We start from the raw sequence: 18,607 nt of genomic DNA, 5'->3' as shown, positions 1-18,607 counted from the left end.
TCTCTTTGGAGCTTCAGACCGTAGAATGAATTAATCCAAGAAGGGAAAAGCTGGTACCCAGCAGACTGAAATGGTATGGGGTGGTAGAATGCAGCTATTGCAGAGGCAACACACATCAAGCAGTTGTGCAGATAACATCCTGGAGTGATAAACATCTACAAATTCTGACAGGTTTCTTACCTAAATCAATGGCTCTGGTTTGATCATTATGATAAAAATGAATTTGCAGTAATGACTCTGCTTGTAGAGGGGACTACCTTTACCTGCTTTTGGTAATCCCAATGTGTATCTTTCGGATTCAGTTGATCTGGGGAACCTAGAGAACACACAACTTGGCAGAAAGAAATGGGTCATAGCATAGTGGAGTCCATGGCATGAAGATATGGGTGCTAATTAGTAAAAATTTCAGTACTAGGAAGATTGAATGAAGCAGTAAGGTATAAAATATTCTCAGGTTTATGGACCTTATAGCAGACTACCCAACCCCCCTAGTGGGTGTGGCATCCCCATTGGTCAAGCAGTGGTACCTTTAAGATCAACTAAGTTTTGTGCACATGAAAGCTTACATTCAGAATAAAACTCATTCTCAATATAGGAAGCAACGTAACCCAAGACATGAGTGAGGCTAGAGTGATCCTCCTTCTGAGTGTTTCTCTCATGGGAAGCCACCAGCATTTATTTTGCTTAGCTTTTTAACAAAACAATTGGTTCTACAAATCTGAAGTGCATCCCAACGTTTTCTAGACAGTGATATTACATTTTTCCACCAAGCAATCGTGTACAGGGTAGATTATGTAATATGCTGCTACCTGAAAAGGGTGCTGGGTCTGACTCAACCCTTTACAAGCAACAGGACAGCTGCAGTGTTTCTCTTCAGTCTACCTGAGAGGCTGGTGGCATGGAAGTCCATGTGGCTGCATTCAGCAAGCTTTTTAAAACTTCCAAAACTAAACGTATCTCGGTAACATCAGCACTGAAGTTCTCACGATGTTCTCTTATCCTGCCACCCATCTTAAAAGGCCGTTCTGTTCTAGAGGGTTCTATGAACAGTTCAATATGTTTCTTTAACCAACTGCAGGGCTCATTTCTTCACTGCCCAGCCAGAGTTTTATCACAGTGCAAGACGTTCCCCCTTACAATGTAAGCCTGAAAAACTTCAAAGAGATTGATCCATCAGGCCAGCTGAAACCAGGCACAAAGCACAGTCTGAAGTGAGTGCAGTTCTAATCAGTTAGCACTAGCCTCGGCTTGCTCTGAAGGCCACATAACTTGGACATGGTAAGGCTCCAGATCTTCTGCGGCAACATAGTCTGGAGCGTTGCTCATGAGGTCTCTTCCCTTGAAGGACTTGGGAAAGGCGATGACATCTCGAATGCTTGGAGCCCCAACGATAAGGCAGATGAGCCTGTCGAGTCCTAGATAACAGCAGGAAAGTATTCCATTTAACCTACAAATGAGTCTGAAGTTTTACTGAGAGAGAACATGGATGTTTCCAGATAACCAAAAAAACCTGTTGTGAACAATATATTGTGCAAACCAGGGTCATTTCCAGTCTGAGGGGCCCCAGAAAGAAAATGCATAGGGCCCCACCCCCATCTTCATGTACCTCATGGGCCTGTGTCCAGCCACCTGCTTGCAAGACCTCCCACCTTCCATGCTCACAATCCCCTGTGGTATTGCAAAAATGCATGCATGGGGGAGGGGGGCATTAGCAAGTAAGAGGGTGTTATTATGAATGGGTCCTCTTAAAAGCTTTGGGCCCTGGCAGCTGCCCTACCTCAGGGAATGCATGTGTCAGCCTTAGTAAGTGATGTTTTTGCCTTATTTCGACTGAAGCAGGTAGTGCTGACATGCAAGGGACCAACTTGCGGGCAGAGACCAGTTTAGAAGGGATTACTGCCCTGAGCTCTGCTAACTCCCAACAGAGTTGGAGATACTCAAACCATATTTCCAGTGAGGTCTGCTTAATTAGTGATCTGCTGTTAGTAGTTTGTTAATTTACTTTTCTGTAAGATGTGATCTGGAATGGTTTGTTTAACTTTCCTTTTGTAGACTTACCAAATGTGGGTTGACTGGCTGGTGGGGGAGAGGGGGAATGACTTCCTCCTCTGCTGCCCTGAAAGGTTTATCTAAGCAGCCTTCGATCCATCTCAGCCATGAGCTTTATGGCCTGGGCAGCTAACTGGTTTTGCTGGAGCACCAGATGATGAGGATGATGAGCTAAAGCTCCATATCCCTACCTCTAAAATGGCTTCGTACCAAATCAGATTTCTGTAGAGGATGCTCATCCATATGCTTCTTTTTGCAAAATGGGAAGAGGATGACTGAATTTGGCCTAGGGGTTACCCTATTTTTGTGACTACAGTTATTTAGAGCAGGAGTGGCCAAACCTGCTTAACATAAGAACCACATAGAATAAACATCAGATGTTTGAGCCAGAAGGAAACAGATGCAGGAGAGGGAGAGATGGAAGGACAGCAACTTTAAATGCATTCTCCATGCCAGCTGATGGGGACTTCAAGAGCCACAGTTGGCCACTCCTGATTTAGAGAAATGTGCACCTGTTCCAGAGACCTGCTCAAGGTGGCTGACAAAATACCATAAAAAACGACAATGAATTATCAACATTAAAAGCAAGCCATTAAATACAAAGCAGGGGCATAAAAACAAACATCTACACAAATAGCCCTTAGGCTAGAAGCAAACTATAGAGAAGTTAAAAAAAAATAACACCCCAAAAACCTTAGGTAAAAGTCTAGATAAATAAGATAAGTGTCAGACAAGCCTTAATGATGGAGGACACTCCCAAGATGATTTGCCATCCACCATCATTGGTCAAGGAGAAAGGCAATGCATAAAATTTTTAAAGAATCAAATTAACTTAAAAATAAGTTTGTCAAACCACAGGGGGAAAGTTCATCAATGGTATCTGTGTTTCAGGTAGAACATCAGGGACTGACCTAGTGCAATTCCTCCATGAGGGGGTGCTCCAGAATCCAGAGCTTCAAGCAGGTGGGAAAGCAGCTCAGAGTCCTCCTAGAAAGAGAGGGCTTTTATTAGTGACCCACCACAGCCTAAAAGGATACAGAGTTGGACTTAAGACTACCTGGGTTCAAATTCCAGCCCAGCTATAGTAATCTGAGAGTCTCAAAGAACAGTCCTCCTTTATGAAGGACATAGAACACACTCATAGCTGTTAGCCATATCCACCTTGGTAATATTTAAATACACTTTAAAATATGTGATTGTGATGGCTTGGATCCTGCCTCCAATTTCTGCAGGTAGAAGAATTTAGGCATGTGGAAGCATGATTGTCCACATCCCACTGCAACCTGAAATGCTCCCCGCCTCCCCATACTGGTCTTGGCTGATAGTAGACCCTCTGGAAATAAAATGGTGAAATCAGCAAAAGTCACCCCCCCACCACCCATGCATGGGGGTTGAGATTTTAGGCTGGATCTTAGCTCATGTTTGTTCTCCAGCAATTGATGGCCCAGGAAGGTATACTACAGGTGTGCTGAAGACACACACAAACAGGCCACTGCGTGTGGCAGTTGTATTTAATTGTGACCAAATGTTTGTGGAACACTTGCAGGGTTAACCCAAGCCCTACATACCTTAAGGATATGTTCTTACTCAGTACAGCTTGGTCAGTTGAAGATGTAATAACTGTACAATGTGGTGCCACAAAACTAATAAACGTGGACTTCCAGAGGACAGCCCACAGAACTTCTGCTATTTACCTTAAGCACTGACTCGAGAATGAAATGTTGCTGCTTTGTGTTGTGGATTCGAATTGAGCCACCTCCAACCTCGCTACCATTCAACACCAGGTCATAGTGCTGACCTCGAACCTGGGGCCATGGTGTGGAGGAAAGAGACAGAAAGGTTGTGTTTCACATGGAGTACAAAGAATATATAAACTCACCTATGAGAGCACCACTATAAGCATAGCATATAAGCACCACTATGTTTCTCTGGCCTAATCGTCTAAGCCATAGTCCCCACCGCCTATTTTTCAATTTAGTAGCAGAATATTTAGTTAACGGTTCAGTTTTCTTACTGTCAGTCTACTGTTACATGCATTGAACAAGTCACATAAAAAATTTCAAATGTTCTGTGCAGGCAACACCAAAGACAACATTGCAGGATGGCAGTAGAAGAGCAGTGAGGAAAAACAGGCTGTGACTTAATTCAGGCTTTGTTTCTGCCTAAGCACACCCCTGGTTTAGCCCTAAACTGTAGACTGATACTCACTACAGACATATATTGTGCCTAAGTTTTTGACTGGCATATAACAGGAAAAGAATCAAATTTGGACTGTGCCCATAGCAAATGTGACAGTGGCCTGGTCCTAGCCACAAGAAATGCAGTTGAACACAAAATCTACAAAAGATGCTCAGTCTCCAAGGGAGATCCTGATGGCAAGAGAAACATACACAAGTGTCAACACACTACCTGCATATGTCAAAGAGTCCACCAAGCTTTCTCCAAACCCTGCTGGAAATTAAAAAGCCCACCCCCAATTACCTTTTCAGGGTCAGTATACAGGAGGTGTTCATCAGAAGGGAGTGGGGCAGTAAAGGGGTGGTGAGCAGATTCCAATTCATTGTGGTTGTCTTCTTTCAAGAGAAAGAGTGGAAAATCCACCACCCACAAGAAGTGAAATGCAGAATTGTCACGGAGTGGCACGCCCCTTTCTTCCAGAAGATCAGCGCTTACCAGGCGCATTTTTCCCAATGTGGAACACTGAAATAAATACTCCAAGTGTGTTAAAATGCAAGGATATCACTTTTATCTGGATCATTACATACAGAAGACTAAGACTGGGGATTGTAGAGAAACACAAAAAATTAGCATTGATAACATGATTTAACAATGAATGACTGGTTTAACAATCAATCAGCCTATTCCCAAGAATGAACATAGATAGACCCCTTATTTCAGTATCTTCAAGTTAGACACTATGGTTTGAATCCTACAGTAGTGTGAATCAAAAGCTCTCACAGTAGTTTATCTTTCTCTGCCTGCCTCTCTCTCTTCCCACAGCAGGCCTCTGAATTTATCCCCTCTCCCACATGGCTGGGGGGGGGGGAGATCATAGGATTCCTATGGGCAAAAATCCATTGCAAAACTCTGAAGTAAAACCCACCTCACTCTTGTGAGAATGGAAAGCTGGCTCCACAAATAATAGCTTTAGCTGAAAAGAGAAAAGCAGCAAAGCTTTCCTTGCAAAGAACTAATAAATATTTATTGGTTCAGGGGTGCTGAAGCCATGAGAGTATACTAAGTAGCTAATTAATAATAAGTTTTTATTTATACCCCGCCGTCCCCGCCGAAGCAGGCTCAGGGCGGCTTACAAGGCATGATATAAAATAATTAAACTAAAAAGCAGAGGGAAGGAGCCCTGAGAAACTTCAGCTGCATTTTAACTGCATGTTGGGTTTAAAATGTTTTAAGACGACCAAGAAATCTGGTTTGAAAAAAAAAACACACCAATGGAGTGTGACAAACTGTTGGTAACATTGTCTGGTGCCTCCATCACAACCATGAATAAAATATGGATAATTCAATATGAAATGGCTAGTGCGGATGTAATCTTTACTGCATTGTTTATGGATTTTAAAAAAAAGTAAATGTGTTTTCAAAAACTGAATGAAAACAGAACATTGATGGGCAATAAATGCATCCTCAGCAGGTTTTCTTCAGCTTGGAAGGTGAGAAGTTGTGTTGATGTAAAATACATTCACCTGGTACAGCTAAAGATCTCTATATAATAACTAATGATGGCAAAACAAAGAAGAGACCTGGGCAGCCTTACACCCTTGCAAGTCCACTGACGTCAATGAGCTTAGAAGAGTATGACTCTGTTTAGGATGGTGCTGTCAGATATCCTAGAGCTTCCTTACCACTTTCTCATGTCCTCCAGCTGCCACCAACACCAAATCCTCTGTGTTGGCCTGAACCGTTCGGATGAGTTCCAGCTTCTGCTCCTCGTTTAGATACCTACTGAGTAGGGACTTCACGCTACCATCAGATCTCAAAATGAAGTGAAACATGCCCTATTTAGGAGAGAAGGACAAGTGGATAACCCAACTACTTCCTGAGAAGCATGCAGGAACCAGGAAGCCAAAATCTACATTCAATTCACCCTGGCTCTCTTCAAAGTCCAGACCACAGTTGTACAGACAATTGTTATTCATGTATCATTAAACTGTACCTACACCAGTGAACACAAACTGACTGATGTTTCTAAAAACTGAGATTTTAAAACATCAGCTCGTGAAGGGATTTCTTCAGAAATATTGGTTTAGATCCAACAGATAATTTCCACAGGTGGAAAGACATCCATCCACCATGCACAAACTTGCCTTCCCTCTTCCACTGCAGCTGAAATACCCTCCACCCCCCAGAATATTGTTAAGGTGGATAAGTGAAATGGAAGAAACCATTCCCATGAGTGTAGGTTTGGAGGACAATGGGCTCCTCAGTCTTACAGTTGTCAGTGGCTCACAAAGGACCCAGATGATTTCACAGAAGCTGAATACCTTAATGTTCAAAGCATTATAAAGTAATGGAGTGCACCTAAAATGGGAAAAGCCAGCCAGATGCCCTTGGGAACCTACAAGCCAGCTTTTTTCATGGCTAGTAGTCACTGACTTCACCTATAACTTCTCTTTTGATCCTTCCCCCACAAAACAACTATCCAGAACTGCTTTCCAATCATCACAAACATGAATACATTGGACCCTTCCTTTTCAAGGCAGATTGAATATGATTTCTTTTCTCTCATTCAGCTTTCCTCCTCAAATTTAACTTTTCATATCCTTTTCTCCTGTTGGCTCTCACACTTCCTATCACAGTTCAGCTAGTCTTACTATAATTGGTCTTTCCACACTGCAGTGGACTATTTTGCCTTTGTCAGCACAGTTTGTGTTTGCCTCAATGCATCTTTTGGTCCCAAGTTGGGCAGCCCATCACCTATCCCATATCTCTGGGTTGGTTTGCTCTGGATTAGTTAAGTGGGAAAAACATAATTTGGCTTAAAAACTGAGTTAGGTAAATTGTTTCATTTGGTTTCTGTAATACAATAACCTGCTATCTCAGTTTTCTTCAGTGATCCTCTATTTCTAATCAAGTTAAGTCAAAAGGTAAAGGTAGTCTCCTGTGCAAGCACCAGTCGTTTCCGACTCTGGGTTGAAGTCGCATCACGACATTTTCACAGCAGACTTTTTTTATGCGTGGTTTGCCATTGCCTTCCCCAGTCATCTACACTTCCCCCCCAGCAAGCTGGGTACATATTTTACCGATCTCAGAAGGATGGAAGGCTGAGTCAACCTTGAGCCGGCTACCTGAACTCAGCTTCCTCCAGAATCAAACTCAGGTCGTGAGCAGAGCTTAGGACTGCAGTACTGCAGCTTTACCACTCTGCACCACGGGGCTCCTTCTAATCAAGTTACCTGCTTGTTAAATGCATTCTCTCCCTTATATCTGCTTGATATTTACTGTGCCAGAGTGGGAGTTGTGTATACAAGATACTGAAATATTCCAAAGTTATCTGGGTCTTGCATCCTGGCTATACAAGTACAGGGAATGCTTTGACATAACAAGCCTTGGGCAGAGACTGATTTAGGTATGTTATGGTGACGCCTGCGACACAATCCAGGGGATGCTTCTGCTGCCCAGACCTGTTCAAATGATCACATCTCACAAAGCACAGGAGACACTCCCAGCAGACTGCTTGCTATGCCTTACCTGGTTAAACTGTGATTTAGCTAATTCGTTTAATGACTCCAGGTCTTTTTTCTGAAGGTGTCTCTATAGAAAACATAGAGAAGCGTGTCACCAGATCGCGTCAGGGGCTAAGGGTGAGATCCAAAGTACTACAGGGGGAGCCCCACTCTTCCCACCCACTGCAGCCCATCAAGCCTCCCAAAAGAGTGTCCCCAGGTCATTTTTTCTCCACATCACCTGGTCCTTTTAAGCAAAGATGCTGGGGACTGAAGCAGGGGCCTTCTGCACACAAAGCAGAGGCTATTCCACTGAGCCACAGCCCTTCCCCTTATGAGGCACAGACAGCCACTCTGGTAGTAAAGGTTTGTAACTAGCAACGTTATAAATCACACATCCTCATTCCAAAATATGGATCCCCCAATGTCCAACTGAAATGTAGCCTAACATTACTTACCGCTCCTTGGGGAATGCAAATGGCTTTAACCGTGCCCCCAGGCTCATTGAGGGATTTCTGTAAAAATCCAGCTTCCACATTCCTGAACACATCACTGACATCAACAATCTGAGCATTAGAAATAAAAACAGGGAGGATCACTATGGTGGATATACGAAAGTCAAAAATCCCTATCGTACAATGGGAACCCCTCTGAGATGCAGACAAACAATTTTTAGAGCAGCGGAGTAGTCCTGAAATCTCAAGACGACTTTAAAGTAGTGAATGTACCTATTAGTATGGAGGAAATGTTGAGAGGTGTTTTAAAAAGCTATTTTGGGTAGAAATGGGTTGCTGATGGGTTGCTGGCAGAACACGGCACGCAATTCAAAGCAGAAATAACATCACCGTTACTGAAGTTTGAGTACAGCGGCAGCTCTGAGACCAACAAAGTTTTATTCAAGGTATGAGCTTTCATGTGCACACACACTTCTTCAGACAGCTAGACACCTGAATCTATAACCATTATTGAAAGAATCTGTAATAAGATAGGGGACCCCTGAACAGGCACAAGGATTATGCTTCCCACTCCCAAAGAGGAAAAGATCCATTTTCACCTGAATAGTACAGGCCAATTGAATTCTTACAACAAGATTTTGCCCTTAAGCCTTGGAACCACTCATACTGTAAATGTGATACTCTGCTACAGAGTGTGTTTCTCCAATGCTAAGAGCCTCTGCCCATGTGGTACAAGCATCTTTCAATTAGTTAAAAAACAACTTGGTTCAAAGGAAAGCCCTGCACAGCAGAGGATAGCCTCTGCAATGGAGGAAGAAGGGTCCAACTACAGGCAAAGGTTTATAATTAAAGCCTAAGTCCTTAAGGCATGTTCTAGTATTTTGTCAAATAGACGTAAGAACACAAGAGAAGCCATGTTGGATCAGGCCAGTGGCCCATCCAGTCCAACACTGTGTCACACAGTGGCCAAAAAAACACAGGTGCCATCAGAAGGTCCATCAGTGGAGCCAGGACACTAGAAGCCCTCCCGTTGTTGCCCTCGAAGCACCAACAATACAAGCATCACTTGCCCAGACAGAGAGTTCCATCTATAGTTCCATTTGTACTACAAAGGAAAATGCAATCTGATATTGAGAGGATATTTAATGCAGTGTATAAATGCTAAAACAAAAGAGGAGAAAATAAAACAACTTTTTAATATAGGAAAAAACATATGACTATGTAGAGTGATTATTCTAACATTCAATTTGAAGCTTTCAGTGTAAGAGGAAATATTGGATGCCTTCAAAAACCAGACATTCTAGATCCAGCCTAAACTGGCAACTTCCAGCAATTTTTCCCCTCCCACTGCAGGCCTTACTCATACTATTCCATCAACCCCATCCATCACAAACAGTGTTGTACAGCCTGGGCTGCAGTGGAAGGGAAATGCCAGAAGTTCTGCTTTGCTGATGGAAAAATTAGCATGGATCTAAATGAAAGCAGAGATATAGATAATTTGGATCCAACCCAGAATGTAGGATTTGCTGGCTGAGGACTGTGAAATGATGCATTGCAGTGTTCAAGCATCTGGAAGTAAAGGTTTCAGAGGCTCTGACCTTATCGAAATTATTAAGGAAAACCTGGACAGTTGCTTCTTTGACTAAAATTGTGATAACAATTTTATTGGGTGGGGAAGAGAAATAAAGCCACTGTGTAAGCAAAAATTTCCACATAGGTGATAAATACACTGAAGAAAGAGAAGGAAGTCAAATAATCCTGAAGAACAACATGATTTACCTTCATTCCAAAGCGAGTGTCTGGCTTATCAGTCCCATAGATGGCTAGTGCCTCACTGTAGCTGATTGACGGAAAGGGTGTTTCAATGGACCCCTTTTCCTCAGGCCAGGAATACTGAAGCAAGCCCTCGATCAGAGCCTGAATACCAGCTTGGTCTACAAATGACATCTCAATATCAATCTTCACAGGGGAAAAGAAAAAGAGAAGAGAATTTGGACTTTGGCACCTTAAGGCCATCAGTGTCTCCGTATCTAGGATTCTCATATAAAGTCAACATTAACTAACAAACAATATTACCTTAAAAAAAACCCAAGGCTGTGACAATGCTACAGTTCTACCAAAGCGGCATTTTTCTAAGGGAATATAGCTTCCCAGCCTTTCAAAGCTGAGAATCAGATTTCCAGTCGTCAGGTTGTGGAGATTTTCTTGAAATATCACAAGTCTGGAGTCAATGCTCCCTTTAAACTGTGCAGTCTTGCAAGCAAAAATTGTACTTTGCGAGCTGCTGGAATTACAGTTGTGTAACCCACACAGAGAATCATGGCAAAATAGGCAGAGGAATCCAAAGTACTAAGCTTTCCGTGAAAACCAGCCTCTGTACAACAAAGAAACAAATCAATAAACAATAAATGAATACAATATTTCCATATAGGTGATAAATACACTGAAGAAAGAGAAGGAAGTCAAATAATCCTGAAGAACAACATGATTTACCTTCATTCCTATTATTGATTCATAATAGACCTCACAATTGGTCCTCTATAACAAGCAAGGAACGTATTCACTGGGAATTAGTCCTAATAAATATGAAATTGATCAATGTCTGCATATATTAAGAGACATTGATCAATTTCATTTTTATTTCACCTGGATTCTCTTGGATTAATTTAGCATTGATTTGCTGCAAATATGGAACTGATTCCCAGTGAATACGTTCCTTGCTTGTTATAGAGGACCAATTGTATGGTCTATTATGAATCAATATATGAATCTTTATTTATTTATTGTTTATTGATTTGTTTCTTTTTTGTACGGAGGCTGGTTTTCACGGAATGCGTAGTGCTCTCGAATTAAAGTTGTGAGCAAGTGATTAGACTACTGCACAAATTAATTTGCTCTGGAGCCATCCTTCCTGAGCTAAGACAAAAATGTGTGAGCCAGAGGCTAAAAAACTTTTTATGACTAATGGGGATCAAGTCTTTACTAGACAAGAGTTGTTGTTCAGTCACACAGTCGAGTCCGACTCTTTGCAACCCCATGGACAAAGTCATGCCAAGCCCTCCTGTCTTTTACCAAGAGCTTAGCAATCGCTAAACTTCTAGACAAGAGCTTAGCAGTCACTAAATATTTAACTGCAGTGATTGTCTCCTAAAAGGCTTGAATCTCAACTTGTTCAAAACCACTGCGAAGAGCTACTCAGCAGAGGGCCATCCCTATCACATGCTATTAAGAAACACAAAACCACACACAAACACAGAGATGGAAACAAGTTTACCTGAGTGAATTCAGGCTGCCTGTCTGGCTTTGAACCTTCATCACGGTAGCAGCGGGCAACCTGAAAGTACCTGTCATGGAAAATTAACAGCAATTAGTTATGTTCCAGTGACGCAACTGATAATTAGGTTGATCTGATGAAAAGAAGGAATTCATGAAATGGATCATATCTGTGACTTAGTCAAATGTTAACTGCCATGTTTTCAAAATGTGAACATGCATGTACAAAACACATTTCAAGTTGCAGGAAATATAATTATTCCCCATTTGAACATTCTGCTCTCACTATCTGCTATTTTATACAGTATGGTTCAGTTAAGTTCCAGTTCACATTTTTCATAACCATGATGTCCTGACTCAATGGCTTAGCTTACTAATCGACCCCTAATTTGGGGTTGCCACAGACCTCTCCCCTGCCTAAATCCCAAAGGAAGCACTAGAGGTCTCTTGGATCACACTATACTTTGGAGATGGTAAAACAGGGGTCCCCAACCTTTTTGAGCCTGTGGGCACCTTTGGAATTCTGACATAGAATGTTGAGTACAGGCACAAAATGGCTATCTCAGGAGACTGAACCAGCTATTAATTGGCTGCCATAGCACACATTCAGTCAAACCATGGCTGGGGCTACTCACAAGAGAATCAATGAGTGACAAGCACCACAGCCTCTAAACCATTGTCCAGGGAACAGAATGGCTGCTAAGAACATCAAAGTTATCTGTCTTATTAGAGGAGTTATTTCAAGCTCCCTTGAAAACACAAAAGGGGCCCAGGAAGCTCACCTGTCCAAACCTCCTATCATCAGGAGTTGCTTAAACTGCTGAGGACTCTGAGGGAGTGAGTAGAATTTCCCAGGCTCCCGTGAAGGCACCACAAATTCCTTTGCGCCCTAGTATACAAAAGAGATGTGATACAAAACAGAAATGGCACCAACTTATAGTTGTTTATATAAAACAGAAGCATCTGCTGGTAGATGAACAGCTACTACAGGGATTCCCAAGCACTGTCTTTGTGCCACATGAGTCCCACCTTTCTTTTCTTTGCAAAGAAAAGGAGAATGGGCATCGTTGCCAACCTCCAGGTAGCACCTGGCGATCCATTATTTTTACAATTGATCTTCAGATGACCAAGATCCGTTCCCCTGGAGAAGATGGCTGCTTTGGAGGGTGGACTCTTACGGCACTATATCATGCTGAGGTCCCTCCCCTGCATAAGTCCCACCTTTCACATGCTCTACCCCCAAAAATTTCCAAGTATTTATCAACCCAGAACTGGCAATCCCAAGGATGTGTGTATAGGGCACTTTTACATATATGCTAAATAATCTACAATCTATGCACACTGCAATAGGACTTCACTGTGTGAAACAGCAAAATCCACTCACAAAAACTGCTAAAGTGCATTGACAGTGGACTGAATGTGTGTCACATGCAATGTTCCCTCCAAGCTGCAGAGTTTTGTGAGCAAAAATTCTATCTTGTGAGGTATTGGTATTAAATTTGTAATTTACTGCATAAATCTTTGCACTATGGGGCCATTTTTATGAGCTAAGACAAAAATGTGTGAACCAGAGGCTAAAAATCTATGAGCTAGCTCACGCTAACTCAGCTTAGAGGGAACACTGGTCACATGTATGCACTGATCATTTACACTACCCCCAATTTTTTTAAAAAACACTGTTGCAGAAGTAAGGCAAGCAGCAAAGGAAGGCTGCACTCTTCCTCAGTTCAGACTGAAAACAAGCTGAAAATCTGCACAGAAACAGTTTGGGTTGAATACTGTGCCTTGTGCAGGGAGCACTTCTGCATGGGAGAGATTTCTGCCCACCACTGCCTCTTCCTCCCCTCCCCCCCACAAACTAGATTAAGGCACCATTGCTGGACTAAAACATGCTAAAGCCCTAAGCCATTACCCCTTCCCCCACAATGTGTATTTGTAAAATCTTCACTTTCATTATGATGGATTTTTTAATCTGAAGCTTTTAACCGTAGTTTGCTTATCTTGTGCATAAACCTGGCTCTGCCCTCAGCCTGTTCCACCAATCTCAAGAAGGATTTTCACTGAATTCTGAGGATGCAGTGAGAAAGGGGAAGATAGCAAAGTTCCATGCAAGGGATGGGATCCAACCCCTTGTTTTCAGAGCAAGACATGGAACTGTGGGGAAATGTATCCATATTTTGAGAGAAGCAGAGACCCCTTTAAGTCAGCTCTGCTGCTTGTAAGTTCCATCTATCTCCAGCCTAGAAGCCTGGGCCTGCACTTGGGAAGAGCCTAATCTAAAAGTGTGTTCAATTAAACATGTGAGCAATTCAAACTTATGTAAAACACACGCACAGAAATCTTCTGAGCTTACCTACCCCAGGGGTCTTCTTGAACAGCGTTGGAGTCTCTACATCCACAAATCCTAAAATAAGATTTCATAAATTGGAAAGGAAGGAAAAAAAAAAAGAAAACACGCAAATTATACTAATCAATGGCCCATCTCTTACCGTAGCAGTTGCAGAGATAGTCCCGCATTCTCATCACCATCTGGGATCTCAGTCGTAGGTTGTATTGCAGCTGACCGCTGCGTAAGTCTAAATATCGATACTGCATTCGCAGGGCCTCGTTTTTCTGAACAAAGAGATGATTTTGTATAGGCCATGGTGGGTCCCAATCAATTAAAGTGCACCAGTACACAAGCTCTGTATTATACAGAAAACCAGCAGCAATGCAAACGTATGTCTTGTTGACAAACCCTTAGCAGAAAAAGGAACAACTGTCCATGTCCAATTTGCCACAAACCGCACAAGTATTCCACACATCTTTGGAGCTTTGGGCTGCAGTGAACATTAAACCAGCCACTAATTTGTTCACTTCTATGTGAGTTTATCAATAAAATCAGTTCTCTTTGAGTAAAAAGGGCTCATAACTATAAAACAGCAATGGGTGAACTTCCCTTCAGCTTGATTTGCAACCAGGCTTGGCAAAACAGCCTGTCTTCTGCACACACAGGAAACAGATATATTTTTCAGAGCTCATTTCTGAATTTGGGCTCCTGTTACACTCTTCATGACATCATTAGGAGAGCAACTGAATCCAAACCCCTTTTATAATTCCATCAGCCTTCAACCTGCCCCTGAATTACCACCTATTTTCTCTTCCCTCAAATTTACCTGCAATGCAGGAGCAGAAGAAACATAGACCGATTTCTCACTAGGCTTGTTCTGGTCTTGGAGCTCCTCCCCCCACAATCCGATTTCACACAAGCTGCTGCGGGGCTGCAACTTGCCCCACCTCTTTCCCGTGACAAGCAAAATCCTCTTAAAACCGTTTCTGCTTGCCACGGGAAAGAGGCAAGGCAAGTTGCAGTCCTGGTTGTGTGAAATCGGACAGAAGCGCCAGGGGAAAAAGGACTCAGAGACCGGAACAAGCCTAGTGGGGAATCGGTCTCGCTCTAGAAGTTTCTCCCTCTCTCTGTTTCCTCTCTTCCAAGATCTAATACTGCAAAACCAGCATCCCTGTCTGAAGGAAACATACTATGACTCTGTAGAACTACACTTTTTAAGACTTTGTGCACCTGGAACATTACTGCTGTGGCATCCCCAGATGCTTGAGAGGGAAGCCCTCCTCATGACACAACTCAGGACTCCACAAAATATTAATTGCTATATAAACCTGCAAATCTGTACAATGCAGATTCAGCTTTGCTTGAATCAGAATTCAGATTGTCTGCCCGCAAACTTCCAGGTTTTTTAAAAAGGCTTTGAAGCACAGTCCTACTTCTGAAGCCTAACCTTTATATTTGCAGAACCCTGATGTGGCCATAGATCTTCCTCCACTTCACAACTATTGCTAGTTTATATTCCAGTAAAATGGATGAAAACAAACTGGAAACATTCCTTAGAACAAGAAGTATCATTTGCTCCAAGGAAACTGTACATTTTTCAAAAGGCCCCTTTATAAACATTTCCTTCCAGACTTCCTTTTCTGCAGTACTTGAAGAGCAGGGCCTTTACCAGAATCCCCAAACACATACTATTACCAAACATCACACTTATGCAAAAATAAATCAGAAAACTCACCTTGATAAAATCTTTCATCTCAAAGGGTAGTTTTTTACAGGAGTTGAGGACTTCTGCTGTTTCTGCCTTCACTTCGATCTCACCAGTAGGCATTCTCTAACATGGGTAAGAAAAAGAGGTGGTTTAAAAGTCATGCATGGCCTTGACGAACATGCAACAGCTGTCTGGACTTGTGAAGTACCAGTAGGCTGCAGCATTCAGAAGGCAAAGTCAAAGGCAGGCACACAGACAGAGGCACATAGTGGCACAGAGAAACCATGGTCAGTTTTATTTAGGGGATTACATCCTAGGGAAAGGCGATGCACACTTCTCCATGCTTCTGGCACCTGTTTATATCCTGGTCATATGTGAACCAGCATTCAGGTTAAATACAAAACTTAACAACTACTAGAAGATATTGATGGATTGGATCCAGCACAGTGTTCCCTTCCACCCATGGCATATAAGTTTCTTGCCCCTCACCACTGCACGCCATGTGAAAACACCCCAAGGATTTCGGGGGAACACCTTTCACATGTTTTCGAGAGGGAAAAGCTGAGAAAGTCACACTCCATGGGCTCTGTGGCACCAGACCCCCATGGAAATGTTACACTGAATCTAACCTGTTCTGCACAAGAAATCTACGCATCCTGTGGTGACCACATCATCTGTAAATTAACCCATTTTACTAAAGCTGAGCAAAGGATTTCCTATCTAAATAGTCCTGATTACTCCTAGCAGAAACACCTTCTAAGCTCAATGAATTCCCAGGAAATGTCTCGCTTTCCCCCAGTCAGTTCCACCAACTCTGTCCAGGACTGAAGCGTTCTTGCAAGCCACTGGATGAACCATTTTTTAAAAAACAAAACAAACAAAAACTTAATTTTTTTATTATTTTCCCACGAATTCAGCTTTGATTCTGATATCAAATATCATTTGTACAAAATAAGGTAAAGATTAAGTTTTACAGAAAATAAATTAACAATACAAAAATCCATTTACAATAACTAATAAACTAAATATATCAAAGAAATCCATATATAGTCTAGCATTCGTCAAATTGGTTAAGTCAGAATTACACATATATATCAATGTAAGGCAAAGTCCAAATATTTTCTAGGCATTCTATTTTTTCTTTGAAAATTTTTCATTAATGTAATTAAGGAAAAGAAACCACTTCTCCATAAAGTTATCCCCCGCCTTGGGGTTGTCACTTAGTAGGATTTGTGATGCAATTTTATCCTGAATCATAATGTCTCATATTTTTTGGAACCACAAAGTAAGAGAAGGAATTTTTTATCGATTTTCAGTGCTTGGCTAGTAGAATTTTCCCAGCTAGTAGTAGGGAGATAAGCTCCGCTTTTTGAGGGGTGAATTTGTTATTTGGCCAAAGGTTCAGAAGGATGGATTCTGGGAAACGAGGTATTGAGTGCTTTGATATATCGTCCACTTTGTCTATTATAGAGTTCCAAAAGTTTTGGATCTTCGGGCAAGACCACCAGAAATGTAAAAAAGTACCTGCTTCCCCACAACCCTTCCAACAGAGTGGGTTTGGACTAAGCTTCGCTCTATGGAGAGATAATGGAGTTAGATACCAACAGGAAGCAATTTTATAATGTTGTAATTTGAACATGGTTGATTTTGTTTTAAACAGTGGTGAGACCCAGACTCTGGACCACTGCTCTTCTGTAAGTTGTTTGACACAGTCTTAATGCCAAGAGTTCTGCAGAGAGGTTTCATGCTTCCAATCTTTCTGATTTAATAAACTATATATTACTGAAATTATCCCTCTCACGTTTGAGTTTTTTTCTTTAATGAGTTTTTCAAACCTATTAAGTTGATTTGTTGCTGGTATCACCAAAATTGTTTTATTTAGAGTATCATACACTTGACGGTATTCATACCATGGTATCTTAATTTTAAATTTGGACTCCAGTTGTTTATGTGAGCATAAGCGGCCCAATGAGCTGATGTCTGTGAGCCTGAGAATTTTGTTTTGTCTCCAAATTTTAAAATGTAGAGAAGGAAGTCCTGGAGGAAACCATGGTTGACCTAAAAAAGTCATGATTGGTGTTGAAGGTTGCACCAGACTCCCACGAAATCTGTCCCATATTTCTAAATTAAACTGCAAAAAAGGATTATGTATGGGGACTTTTTTCCAGTCAGATTTAATGTTCCAAAGAAATTCATTTAGCTGAGCTGGAAGGATACTGGCTGCTTCTATTTGAACCCACGCTTTTTGGTTTTCTTTCCTGGCATAGAGAAGGATATTTCAAAGCTGGGCTGCCAAATAATATTTTACTAAAATAGGAGCACCTAGACCTCCATGAGAGGTTGGTCTAGAGAGTGTTTGAAAAGAAATTCTAGATTTTTTGTTCTGCCAAAGGAAAGATGTCAAGTTGCTTTGCCACTGTTTAATTATTTTGTCTGGGATTGGAATGGGAAGGTTTTGAAATAAAAAGAGAAACTTAGGTAGGATAAAGGTTTTTATTAAATCTATCTTTTCTAACAGATTAAAATTTAGCTTCAGCCACAATGACAAATTGAGTTTAGTAGATGTAAGAATCTGTCTATAATTTGAATTAAATATATTAAGACAGGTTTAAAGGGATCTGGACACCCAAATGACGCCATGAACTTGTTACCCATTTGAATTGGAAAGTGTTAGAAAGGTGTTGGTGGACATCTGGAGAAATAACAATGGGATAGTTTTCGGACTTGGCCATTTTATTTATTTTAAAGTCTGAGTACTGAGCCTGCTTCGGTGGGGTAGGGCAGGATATAAATCGAAATAAATAAATACTTACTAAAGCTATTTAAGGTTTGCATTAATTTACCTAGTGAGTTGATGGGATTACTTAAATAAAAAACCGTGTCATCTGCAAAGAGACATACTTTATGGGATAAACCATTAACGCTCAGTCCCTCTATTTCCGGATCAGAATGAACTGCATGTGCTAGGGGTTCTAATGAGAGCGCAAATAATATAGGTGAGGTTTTGTACCTCTCGATAAAGTAATATCATCTGATCTGAAATTATTGATACTTAATTGGGCCCTGGGAGATTTATAAATAGCTGTTATAGAGTTCAAAAAATTCAGACCAA

At 41.6% G+C, this 18,607-nt stretch overlaps 1 protein-coding gene across 1 annotated transcript in view; it reads right to left on the bottom strand.

Annotated features, from left to right (window-relative positions):
- Positions 1–620: 620 nt before the first annotated feature.
- Positions 621–18,607, bottom strand: part of DARS2 (aspartyl-tRNA synthetase 2, mitochondrial) — a 27,140-nt gene continuing 9,153 nt past the window's right edge. The window contains exons 5-17 of the mRNA XM_060232458.1: positions 15,523–15,618; positions 13,948–14,071; positions 13,816–13,862; positions 12,241–12,347; positions 11,460–11,529; positions 9,965–10,144; positions 8,189–8,296; positions 7,756–7,818; positions 5,910–6,062; positions 4,531–4,749; positions 3,744–3,854; positions 2,961–3,036; positions 621–1,415 (exon numbers count right to left, since the gene is read on the bottom strand). Of these exons, the coding sequence (XP_060088441.1) occupies positions 1,228–1,415; positions 2,961–3,036; positions 3,744–3,854; positions 4,531–4,749; positions 5,910–6,062; positions 7,756–7,818; positions 8,189–8,296; positions 9,965–10,144; positions 11,460–11,529; positions 12,241–12,347; positions 13,816–13,862; positions 13,948–14,071; positions 15,523–15,618 (1,542 nt within the window). The 3' untranslated portion in view covers positions 621–1,227. The remainder of the gene's footprint in view (positions 1,416–2,960; positions 3,037–3,743; positions 3,855–4,530; positions 4,750–5,909; positions 6,063–7,755; positions 7,819–8,188; positions 8,297–9,964; positions 10,145–11,459; positions 11,530–12,240; positions 12,348–13,815; positions 13,863–13,947; positions 14,072–15,522; positions 15,619–18,607) is intronic.

Source organism: Heteronotia binoei, chromosome 2 (genome assembly GCF_032191835.1).
Source record: "Heteronotia binoei isolate CCM8104 ecotype False Entrance Well chromosome 2, APGP_CSIRO_Hbin_v1, whole genome shotgun sequence".
Lineage (NCBI taxonomy): Eukaryota > Metazoa > Chordata > Lepidosauria > Squamata > Gekkonidae > Heteronotia > Heteronotia binoei.
This window is presented reverse-complemented; position numbering and strand designations above follow the sequence as displayed.